This window comes from Pelobates fuscus, chromosome 11 (genome assembly GCF_036172605.1).
Source record: "Pelobates fuscus isolate aPelFus1 chromosome 11, aPelFus1.pri, whole genome shotgun sequence".
Classification (NCBI taxonomy): domain Eukaryota; kingdom Metazoa; phylum Chordata; class Amphibia; order Anura; family Pelobatidae; genus Pelobates; species Pelobates fuscus.
In genome coordinates, this window is record NC_086327.1 from 117,801,310 (window position 1) to 117,814,109 (window position 12,800).

General features: G+C 39.8%; 1 protein-coding gene across 1 annotated transcript in view; it reads left to right on the forward strand.

Moving 5' to 3' along the window:
• Positions 1 to 7,168, forward strand: part of TTC12 (tetratricopeptide repeat domain 12) — a 99,367-nt gene extending 92,199 nt beyond the window's left edge. Inside the window, 2 exon segments of the mRNA XM_063436518.1 lie at positions 6,111 to 6,336; positions 7,024 to 7,168. Of these exon segments, the coding sequence (XP_063292588.1) occupies positions 6,111 to 6,336; positions 7,024 to 7,093 (296 nt within the window). The 3' untranslated portion in view covers positions 7,094 to 7,168.
• Positions 7,169 to 12,800: the final 5,632 nt, after the last annotated feature.

Below are 12,800 nucleotides of genomic sequence, written 5' to 3' on the forward strand. Positions count from 1 at the left end.
GTGGATGCATGGAATAGCCTTCCAGCTGAAGTGGTAGAGGTTAATACAGTAAAGGAGTTTAAGCATGCGTGGGATAGGCATAAGGCTATCCTAACTATAAGATAAGGCCAGGGACTAATGAAAGTATTTAGAAAACTGGGCAGACTAGATGGGCCGAATGGTTCTTATCTGCCGTCACATTCTATGTTTCTATGTTTCTATGTTTCTATGTCTCTATGTCTGGGTGTCGACGTGATTAACATCTCATATCGTAGGTATTGTTGTATTTTGTGATGTAGCAGCGTTGGTGTCGGGCAAGTCTGTTGTTTCCAGTGGCACGCTATAAGGTTAGCTATATGGCTCGCACCATTAGAATCAATAATTGCTTATCTTGTGGAGAAATCTGAGTAGGCATTATTAGAAAAAGACTGATGGTGGGTGAGAGTGTTCTATTTACAATTCCCAGAGATTTGCCCAGTCGTTGGACTTCTGTCCACAATGGGAGTATACTCGGGCATTCCCACCAAATATGACTCATGGTGCCTATAGCAGTAGTGCAACGCCAACAGGTGTTCGGAGTTGTTGGGTAAATTTTACTCAATTTATATGGTGTGCGGTACCATCGGTACACAAGTTTCTTGTGCGCTTCTATGTGGGTTATGCCTTTTAGTGCTCCAAGTGACTGTAGCCATTGATCATTAGTGATATTTGAGTGTCCTTCTTTGTTCCATTGGATCGCAAAAGCAAAGTCCATTGGAGGAGGATGTTGCCTCAAGGCGGCATATCCTAGGGACAAAGCTTTGGCTTTGATTGGTGTTCTCTGGCATCTGTTATATATAGCGATAAGATCAAGGTTTAGAGTGGGTGGGTGTCGCGTCAGAGCTTGTACCATCTTTATAATTATGCTTTTGAGTTGGAGATACGGGAATATGAAGTTGGACGGTATGGCATACTTGAGTTGTATGTCAGGGAAGGGTATTATGGCCCCTTGTTGACAGATATCAGTGATGTGGGTGATGCCCTTGTCTCTCCACTTGTGTAAAGATAACCATGGGGAAATGGAATGAAGTGCTGTGATGGGAGCCCACGGGGAAAATTTCGCAGTATTCGTGTGTTGTTTGTGGAGGTAGTCCCATATTTGGACTGTGAGTCTAGACGTGGGGAGCAGTGGGTCAATTTTGTCCCTAAGATGTTTGGGTGTCCACAGTAGGTCCACTACTGAGTTGTGTGGATAGTAATTGTTTTCCATGTCCACCCATTGGAATGTAAGTGAGGGGGCATGTAGTTTTATTGCTGTTTCCAATATTGCAGCCTTATGATAAAGCATAATATTAGGGAGGCCTGTCCCTCCCCTATTTACTGGAGTCTGTGGAAGCACACTCGGGAGGCGTGGTTTCTTATTTTCCCAGATGTATGTATTTACAAAATGTTGGAGTTGTTTGCCTAATGAGGCGGACAAGGGAAGGGGAAGCATTCTAAACACATATAAAAGCTTGGGAAGGATTACCATTTTCACAGCATTAATCCTTCCAAGCCAGTATAACCACACATCTTTCCATTTGTGTAGTGACTGTTTGCATATTTGTGGGAGTGAGGAAAAGTTGAGCATGTTAATTCCCCTGAGTGTAGCTGCTATTTTCACCCCCAGGTACGTTATATGAGTAGTTCTCCAGTCGAAGGTATGTTTGTGTTTCAGTGATTGTACCGTTGTTGTCTGCAGTCTGATCGGCAAGGCTTGGGTCTTTAATTGATTATGTTTATAGTAGGAAATCATGCTATACTCATTGAGGACTTCTAGGAGACAGGACAGGGATTCGTCTGGGTCCGATAGGGTTATGAAAATGTCATCCGCGAACATAGCTAATTTAAAGTCGGTGGACCCTACCTGTACTCCTTTGATACGTGTATGGTTTCTGATTAGATGTGCTAAAAGTTCTAGGAAGAGTACAAATAATAAGGGTGAAAGTGGGCATCCCTGTCTCGTCCCATTTGTGATAGAGAATGGGCTCGAAACGAAGCCTGCATTTGTGACTCTGGCCGAAGGCTGTTCATACAACGCCATGATCCCTTTAATAAAAGACGTTGGGAACCCATATTTAAGCAGTTCCTGTTCCATGTAATGCCAATTCAATCTATCGAAGGCCTTCTCTGCATCCAGCGCTAAGAGAAGACCTTCCATGTGGTGGGATTCCATATGAGCTAAAATATTTAGTATTTTTCTGGTATTGTCAGACCCCTGTCTCCTTTTAATAAAACCCCATTGGTCATTATGAACTATACCCATTAGTATTTATTTCAACCTCTCTGCTAGTAGTTTTGCATATATCTTAGTATCACAGTTCAGTAGGGATATGGGTCGAAAGTTTTGGCATACATCGGCAGGTTTGCCTGGTTTTGGTAGCGTGGATATATGCGCTTGTAGCATCTATTTCGGCATAGTGCCTTTGGAGAAGCAGTGGTTAATAAGCTGCGACAGGTGCAGGATTATTGCTCCTGCAAATGTCTGATAGTACAAGTTTGTAAAGCCGTCAGGCCCCGGGGATTTATGTAGGGGCAATTTAGTTATCACTGCAGCCACCTCTGATTCCGTGAATTTGCTCGTGATTTGTGCTTTTTCCGTCTCCGTGAGAGTGGGTAGACTGACTTTGGTTAGGAAATCTTGGATTTGGGTGGGGATGGGAACATGTGTACTCCCTACCTCTTTGAGATTGTATAAGGTACTGTAATACCGTGCAAATTCGTCTACGATGTGTTGCGGGTGTAGGATATTTTGTTTGTCAGTGGTCAGTAGGTAGGCTATTTTGGAGTTGGGCATGCGCACTTTGAGCTTTGCTGCAAGTACAGCGCCTGACTTATTACCATGCGCAAAATCTATGTTTGTACTTGTGTAAAATGTAATTGGTCTTTTCTGTCTCTATGTCTCTCAGTTGAATGTGTAAGGTTTTGAGGGCATCGCATTGCGTTTGGGAAGGGCTCTGTTTGTTCGCATGAATTAAGTCCATTATCTGTTTGATGAGGTTGTTGTATTTAGCAGCTCTTTGTTTGTTTTTATAACTTGCATGTTTAATCAGGCTCCCTCTAATTACGGCTTTATGTGCTTGCCATATTGTATCAATAGAGGTGTCTCCTGTGTTGTTGAGAAGGTGTGGATGTCCTCTCTAATGCTACTAACTATGTGTGGGTCGTTTAGTAATGTTTAATTGATTCTCCACGTGCCCTGACCTTTATGTGGGAAATGTTCCTGAAGTGTGAGTAGTATAGGAGCATGGTCTGACCAAGTTATTACCCTATCTGGGCAGTGCATACTTTACGGGTCATGGCGGTGGGTATTAGGAACCTGTCTATTCTGGTCAGAATTATAGACTTGAGTGGAAGGTGAAATATTTTTCAGATGGGTGTAATATCCTCCATATGTCCAGTAGGCCTGCTTTGTGTATCGTCTGTCGTATTTGGTGTGCAATATGGGTGCGTTTTCGTGAAGTTGAATGGTTTACAATGTGGGTGGAAGTCGTGTTGGTATCACCCCCAATGATCAAGTTGTTACATGGATATTTATTGGCTAAGGATATTATTTTGGAGATAAAGTTGTTTTGGTTTTCATGCGGACTGTACACGTTCAGCAATGTGAATGGGTCATCATTTATAGTGCAATGGAATCGAAATGAATCTGCCTTTTTTGTCTCCTATTTTCTTATGGAGCTTAAATGTGACATCCTTGTTGATCAATAAAGACACTCCTCTCTTTTTTTTGGCATACCCTGCATGAAAGCCTAAGGGGAATTGTTTTGATGCGAATTTAGGCATATTAGTCTTAAGAAAATTAGTTTCTTGGAAGAATGCAATTTGGGCTTTCAACTTAGTAGCTTCTGCCAGTGCAAGTCTCCTTTTATGAGGGGAGTTAAGACCTTTAGCATTGAGCGACATTATGTTAAGTGTCATCATTGGTGTGCATCATAGTTTGCCAGATATTCATAGGTAATCTGTTGATGTCGGTGGAGCAGTAACCACCAGTGGTCTATAGTATAATGAGGTGGTGCCCATGCGTTTGTATCACGTGCATTCCCTGCTAGTATTAGGAAGTCCCTAAGATTAGGTTCTAATTGGGTTTCACTCTGTAACATAGCATCGTGGATTTTGGTATTCCTTACTGTAAATCTGTGTGGCTGGTATATGCGATTGTCGTGCTAAGTTTGTGCGATTGGTTGGTGGACGTGTATGTCCATAGTTACTGTCAGATACCTCGGGCGGTCTTGGGGTGTAGGGGGATGGTTCAGGTGGGTTAAATGCCTGATGGCAACTATGTACAAGAGGACGTGCAGATCTGAAGCACGTTGGATTTTAGCGGCCTTTTGGAGCCTGAGTGGGGGGAGGGTTTTTGTGCGCATATGTATTACCCTTCTTTCTCAGGACCGTCGTAGTCATGGATGTAGGTCAACCATCATAACAGATTACATTGCATCAATATAATATAAGTAACCAAAACTAGAAGAAACTTAATAACAAATTAAAGTAATAAATTTCCCATATGCGGTAACTGCCAACATGTAGTGATATATGCTCACGTATCATCAGGCGATGGGTTTAAGGAGTTCAGCGTGTCCACGCTGGAGTATGCATTGAACTGTCCTTCACTTGTAGCTAGATACTGTAAGCCAGTCTTTAGACACCATCTTTGATGATTGACGGCGGGTCTCAGCTTCAGCGTATCTTCCTTGGGTGGGCATAGGGAGGTTCCATTCATTAAGAAGATGGAGTCCTTCTTGTTCCGTGCGAACCTGATGTTCCACTCCATTTCTCCTGATTATGAGGTGGGTGGGATATCCCCATTTATATGGGAGTCCTGCGTCCCGTAGAGTTGCAGTGATGGGCGCAAATTCCTTGCGCTTCGCCAGTGTTGTTGCTGATAAGTCCGTAAATAGTTGAATGCCTGTGAATTTTTCCGGTATTGCACTTGGGTTCCTTGCCGTTCTCATAATTTTTTCTTTGGTCGTGAAGTAGTGAACCCACGTCAGCACATCTCGTGGAGCGGTGGGTGGAAGAAATTTAGGGCGTGGTAACCGATGTATTCTGTCCAGGTGCAATTCTTCATCTTTGAGGTCAGGACATATAGCCTTGAACAGTTTTGCGGCATATTCTTGGAGGTCAGCGGGCTTAATCTCTTCAGGTATGCCGCGCAGGCGGATGCCGCGCAGGCGGCAAGTGCATTCAAGCGTGCTTCAAATGTTTCATAACCAGTGGCAAGGTTATTGTGTGCTGATATTATTTCTTCTGTTTTTTCTTCTAATTGGGAAGTGCATTCACAGATGGCCCTAATATCCATGCGGACATCTCTAGCAAGTTTGGAAAATTCAGTTTGTAAATTATGTTGTAATTCTTGTATCATTCTGTGCATTGCCGTCTCTGAGGCCGGTATTGTGGGATCCAACAATATAGAGGTGCTGTCACTCCGTTCGGAGTAAGCTGTAGGGGAGTTAGGGCCGTCGGCGCCATTTTGAGGTTTCCCTCGCGGCGGAGTTAATGCTGTTATTTGCAGCTCCGCCGGTCGGATTTTCGCCTTTTTTGCCATGCGTTGGGACATAGTTGGAGCAGGTCTCATTAATGCCGATAATTGTGGATCCCCGTGTCGGGTATGCTGGTGTAATCGCTAATATAGTATTTACCCCCGTCGGAGCTGATCTCTCACGCGTCCATTATCGTGAGCAGCCAGGCCACGCCCATCGTAATTTTTAATTTTTAAATGTTTTAAAGCATTTCCACAACATAACTGTTCCATCTCCTGTTCTTATACCCTGCTTTCAGGATTCTCCCGCAGAGGCATACATGGATGTAGTGGTTATGGTATTTTGAGTGTTCTTTTAAATACACGCGCATTGTCCTGCAAGTGTAGTTCATTTCAATGTGTGATGCTTGTCTAAAACCAACAGAAACTCAGCTTGTAAAAATAGACATCTTATTGTATATCATGAGTTTACATTCCTGTAACTTATTTTATCCTTGCGTGATTTGTGAGTGTTTGGAGACTTTATACAGCACAGTTTTGTTAATTATGCAGCTTTATCTGGACTCATAACATATGCAATTCACTAAATAGGTTTTTTTATGATTTACAAGCTTTATATTTGTCCTGCCAGATTTTAGCACTTTACTGAAGCTCTTGAGTTGTGAAGATGAGATGATTGTCGGGAATGCTGCTCTCTGTTTGGGATACTGCTTCGAAGTTCCAGGGGCAGCTTCCTCTCTGCTGAAATCTGATATTCTGAAGCTTTTGCTAACTCATGCTAAAGAAGAAGGCAAGACCACTAAAGTACAGGAGAACGCTGCAATAGCCCTCGGAAAGCTGTGTACTGCCGAATCCAGGTAATCCTCTATCGTATGTGACCAGAGAACCTCAAGCTTGAGAATGTTCTCTCGTCATTCATGGTTTCCATTCCTTTCCTACTGAGAAGAACATTCAGTTTATAAGGCTAAAAATGCCCATACTTCCATGATAACTTTGGACTTTGCCTACTTCCTATGATCAAACATGTTATCAATATGCTCATTTCAATTATTACACATTTCATGAGTCAGAATTGACATGCTAAGAAAACAGTAAAGTGTTCTGCTTTTGTTTTTTTGTCCTTTCTGAAAATTTATTTATTGGGTTCAAAGAAGTGCATCAGGCATGTAACAATTCTACGAAGGTCTTAGGAGTGATCCCCAGATTAGTTCACCTTGGAGAACCATTTTTAACATTGGACTCAAGTGATTTACATATAGAGAGACTTTGTTGTTTCTTTTTTAATGTTTTGGTTTATCTTTTTTCTGCTAAGTACCAAGTTTAATTAGCCCTTTAATTTTATGAATAAGATCATATATTGGATATTTTTGCAGCCTTACTTGTCCCTGATTGAATAGAATTCTAAATAGTAAATGATACTGATATCAAATAATACTGAATAATATAACACTGCCGTTCTAATAATTCTTGCCAACATTTGTATAACCCTTAGTGCACAATGGACAAATGATGCATTGTCTCTGTTTTTTCTCTTTTCTTTGCAGGTATATTTTCCAACTTCGTGAACTTCATGGAATTGAAATTCTCAACTCCTGTATGAAGTATATCAAGTGAAACTTATGTTATTTGTCCAACACCTCCACAGTGTTAATAAAATGAAAAATCCCCTCTCCCAAAGAATCCCCTCTTTCTAAGACAATTTGACATCTAAAACTGTCTAAACTATTTCAGATTTCTTTTATTCCTTAATAGAACTTTAAAATGTATATTTATAATTCTTTAGGTGTAATTTATTGTGTTTGACAAAATAAAATGATACAAACCCACTAAACGATTTCCTATTTTTAGGTCTGATCTCAGTACACAAATGGTTGTTTAGCATTTTAGAATTCTTTCTAAGCAGTTAGTGTGTGCAATCTAGTTAAGAAGATTCTAAGTTTCAGATGTATCTTACCTTGCCTTAGAAAATTGTTAGTAAATATTTATTTGTACAATATACTTCAATCTATAAAGCAATCCATTGCAAAGCAAAACAAAATAAAACAATGCTTACTATAAATTTAAATTGCAACAAACTGGTTAACCCCTTAACGTCGTTACGGCGTTCTATGCCGTCCTGGCTTTAACCCCTTAAGGACCAAGCTTCTGGAATAAAAGGGAATCATGACATGTTACACATGTCATGTGTCCTTAAGGGGTTAAAGGGCTGAGTACATCTCACTCAGCAGGTGAGATGTACTCACCTCCGCCGCGATCCTCTTCTGGGGGTTGCCTGACAGCCCAGACAGCCCTCCCCCGGCAAATGAGGCTCCCGGGGGCCATGTGATCGCTCTCAAAGAGCGATCACATGGCCCCCTATAGCTGGCTGTGGATCTGCCAGCATGGGGACTGTCTAAAATATCAGATAGTCCCCCTGCTGGTAGGTAGTGTAAAAAAAAAAAAAAATTAGACGTGTAAAATTAAATTCAAGTATTTGTGTATATATATATATATATATATATATAGGAAACATGGGGGGATGGTTGCACTCACCTAAACATGCTTAAATGGGGTGCTGCTGGGGGCCATATTATACAATAAACAATACACAAGATCCAGCGCACTCTCCTATCCACTAAACAGCAACTTCAATGTTGACAGATTTTATTAGTTTGTAAAAGTTTTTTTTTAAAACACCTAATCTAGGCAAAAAAAATGGGGATTTAGTTACATTATATGATCATACATTGCATAAGCCTGCCACAACGTCAATGTACCCCATCTTTGGCAGGTCCTACTCTCACAGTCTAATGTCTGCTCTTATGAGATTAACCACTTACTTGGGAAAAAATTCCATCTGAGGCTCTCTGCAGTACAAGGCTAAATAGGGACCTGAGATGAGGCACCTGTAACAGGGAGGGGTGCAAAACCAAGGAGTTGGCTAGACTCCCAAATATATAGGAAACCTGGGGGGATGGTTGCACTCACCTAAACATGCTTAAATGGGGTGCTGCTGGGGGCCATATTATACAATAAACAATACACAAGGGGTTTTGCACCCCTCCCTGTTACAGGTGCCTCATCTCAGGTCCCTATTTAGCCTTGTACTGCAGAGAGCCTCAGATGGAATTTTTTCCCAAGTGAGTGGTTAATCTCATAAGAGCAGACATTAGACTGTGAGAGTAGGACCTGCCAAAGATGGGATACATTGACGTTGAGGCAGGCTTATGCAATGTATGATCATATAATGTAACTAAATCCCCATTTTTTTGCCTAGATTAGGTGTTTTTTTAAAAAAACTTTTACAAACTAATAAAATCTGTCAACATTGAAGTTGCTGTTTAGTGGATAGGAGAGTGCGCTGGATCTTGTGTATTGTTATTATATATATATATATATATATATATGTAACGTCATACAAAGTGTATTTTAATATTAGTATATATATATTAATATTAAAATACACTTAGAATGACGTCACATATATATATATATATATATATATATATATATATATATATATATACGTATAATTACAATAATAAATAAAATAATAAAATAAATAAATAAAATATTGAAACAAAATTTAATATAAATTATATATTCATATGTAATTTCATTCTAACTGTATTTTGTTATTAATATATATATATATATATATATATATATATATATTGGTAACAAAATACACTTAGAATGACATTCTATATATATATATATCTATATATAAAATACAAATAACCGCAAATAAATATATATATATATATATATATATATATATATAGTAAAAATGAAAATCCAGCGCACTCACTTGTCTACTAAACAGTTATTATAGTACTGAACAATTTTCTTAGTTTTATTTAAAACACCTAATCTAGGCAAAAAATAATGGGGGTTTAGTTACATTATATGATCACACATTGCATAAGCCTGCCACAAACGTGTTACAGGTGCCTCATCTCAGGACCCTATTTAAGCCTTGTACTGCAGAGAACTCGAGATGGAAGGATTTCCCCAAGTGAGTAGCTCATTTAGCAGATAGAGTAGGACCTGCCAAAGATGGGGTACATTGACGTTTGTGGCAGGCTTATGCAATGTATGATCATATAATGTAACTAAACCCCCATTATTTTTTGCCTAGATTAGGTGTTTTTAATAAAACTAAGAAAATTGTTCAGCACTATAATAACTGTTTAGTAGACAAGTGAGTGCGCTGGATTTTCATTTTTACTGTACTTATTGGCCCCCAGCAGCACCCCATTTAAGCATGTTTAGGTGAGTGCAGCCAAACCCCTTTTTCATATATATATATATATATATATATATATAGATAAATACATATAATGACATAAAAGATTACATTAGTATACACGTAGAATTTAAATACCTATAAATGCATATATATTAAAATTCTATGTGTATATTTAAATAATCTTTTAACATAATTATGTGGTTTTATTAATTAAAATTTGATTGACATGCCTGACAACACAGGGAGAAAGTGCAGAAAATTTAATTCGCAAGCACTATATTTGACCCTGTAAGTCTCCAAGACACCATAAAACCTGTACATAGGGGGTACTGTTTTACTTGGGAGACTTCGCTGAACTCAAATATTAGTGCTTCAAACTGGTAAATTGTATTACAACGATGATATTTTAAGTAAAAGTTACGTTTTCTTTCATTTTTTACAAACAAACGGCACTTTTATGGACTATATTATTGTTGTAATATGTTTTACTGTTTTAAATCACTAATATTTGTGTTTAGTGAAGTCTCCCGAGAATAACAGTACCCCCCATGTACAGGTTTTATGGTGTTTTGGAAAGTTAGAGAGTCACATATAAGGCTTGCATTTCATTTTTTTGACATTGAAGTTTACCAGATTGGTTATGTTGCCTTTGAGAGCGTATGGTAGCCCAGGAATGAGAATTACCCCCATGATGGCATACCATTTGCAAAAGTAGACAACCCGAGGTATTGCAAGTGGGGTATGTCCAGTCTTTCTTAGAAGCCACTTAGTCACAAACACTGGCCAAATATTAGTTTTTTGCTTTTTTCACACAAAAACAAATCTGAACGCTAACTTTGGCCAGTGTTTGTGACTAAGTGGCTACTAAAAAAAACTAAACATACCCCACTTTCAATACCTTGACTTGTCTACTTTTTCAAATGGTATGCCATTATGGGGATAATTCTCATTACTGGGCTACCACATTGTCTCAAAGGTAACATTCCTAATCTGTCAAATTTCAATTTGAAAATGGAACGTTCTATATTTGACCCTTTAACTTTCCAAAACACCATAAAACCTGTTAATGGGGGGTACTGTTGTACTTGTGAGACATCGCTGATTACAAATATGTGCATTGTTTTGCAGTAAAACCTAACAGTATTATGACATTTACAGCTAAAATGTAAGGCGGAACTACAATTTTTTGTAAAAATTTAGAATTTCTCAGTTTTTTTTATTTTATTCATAATAAATTATGTTTCACATATAAATATTTGATATGAAATGAAAGCCCGGTTTCTCCTGAACAAAATGATATATAATAAGTGTGGGTGCATTTAATATGAAAGAGGTGAATTATGGTTGAACAGACATATAGCGCAAATTCCAGTTTTGTTTACGTTTTGTTTTGATCAGAACGTGTACTATTGAATCCGTCCTGAAGGGGTTAACAAATCTAAGTTAAATGTTTTTTTTTTTTTTGTCAATCTTTCTTTTATTAAGGCATGTAGAATGGGGTACAGAAGAAAAATTGGGGGAAACATTCAAGAGATTTACAGCATAGGGTTGTTACATCAATCATAGAGTAGATAATGTTTCCAGGATTGCGATGCCTCATTTTTAAAAAATTTTTTTGTTATATAGGCAAATACAGGCTATGGACCAGAAGATCCGATTGGTAAGTCGCAGAATTATTATAACCAGACATCTGGAGAAACCCGGTTAGACAGTATACGCTCAATTTAGGATTAACAGAACAAGCTTAACTTAAGTGGTACAAATTAAAGTAAAGATGTCAGGGTGTTGATCAATATAGATGATATACACGGCTTAATAGCGCAGAATCTTGGCAGTAACAGGCTAATAATTGGTCTAGTAAAACATGGGTAAAAACACGCTGGGAATTTGTGCCAGGCTTAATAACAAGAAAATCTTAATCATCATGAGGATAATTATCCGAGCCCAAGAGTGTTATAGAGTAAGAGACAGCAGGGTGGCATGCATAGTGGTAACGAGAACGGCAAAACTATATGCACTTATTATATCGTAAATTGTAAGCTTTTTAGTGTAACTAATGCGAGGAGACACGGTGAAATCAACATGCTAGCACAATTATAAAGAATTGCTAACGTTGTATACTCGCAATCCTACCTAGAGGTCTGATGATATAACTATGCTCGTTTACAACATGCTCTCAATTCTAACAAGCAATTAGGCCCAGGTTTACCCTGCTTAACAAGAGATTGTTTAACACGGTTCCCTGTAGGCAAGGCAGTCAGTCAGCGACCTACTGTCATTAACTGGACATGAATCCAAAGCAAAGCAGACTTTAAATAGTAAATTAAAATATAACATGAAGTGGCATCAGTTCAGATTCATCTGAGGGGTGCGTGTTAGGTAAAACCTGGTCAGCAGTGACAGCAGGGGAAAGTCCAGGTTTGAGTATGAGCTGTATTAAGGGTTCCAGGTGGTCGGTTGATCATGTATAGTGTCATGTCAGTCTGCCATCTTGTCGTGAGTGTCCCCTTTTACCCTATACCTGAGGTCGGCAGGCCTCTGGCATAGGTCTGCAAGCAGTCCGAGGCTTCCTGTGTGGGGGCTATCTCCTGCGTTGCTACTGTGTGGTTTCGGCTGTGAGCAGTCGTTTGGGCTGGGCGTCCAGCTTGGCCATGTGCGGTGAGGTTTCGCTGGGGCTGGGTAGTAGTTTGTTCCGGGGCTTTCACCGGCAAGTGTGGGCGCTTGAGAGGGGGAGCGTTGGCGCCTGGGGGGCGATCTGTCGCCTCTCGTTGCTTTGTTCTCTGCCTTCGTCCCCTTCTGACGGTTTCCCTGGGGGCTCGTTGTGGGCATTTACTCAGTAGCCGCCGGGTAGCTGGTCGGACCCATGCTGCCATTGCTTGGACCGCTTGTTGAAAAGGCCGAACCTTACGATGGAGTTGTGACCATAAGTAGCAGCAGAGCCGGTCAAAGAACTCCTGGATGTGTCTAGGTGGAGTGGCAAGGGCTTTGTTGGTACCTCGGTTCGCCATTTTTCTCCCTTTTGCTGAGTGTCTGTCTTTGCTGTAACGGGGCTGTATCAGGCCACGTGTAGTGGATCTGGGATCGTCCGCC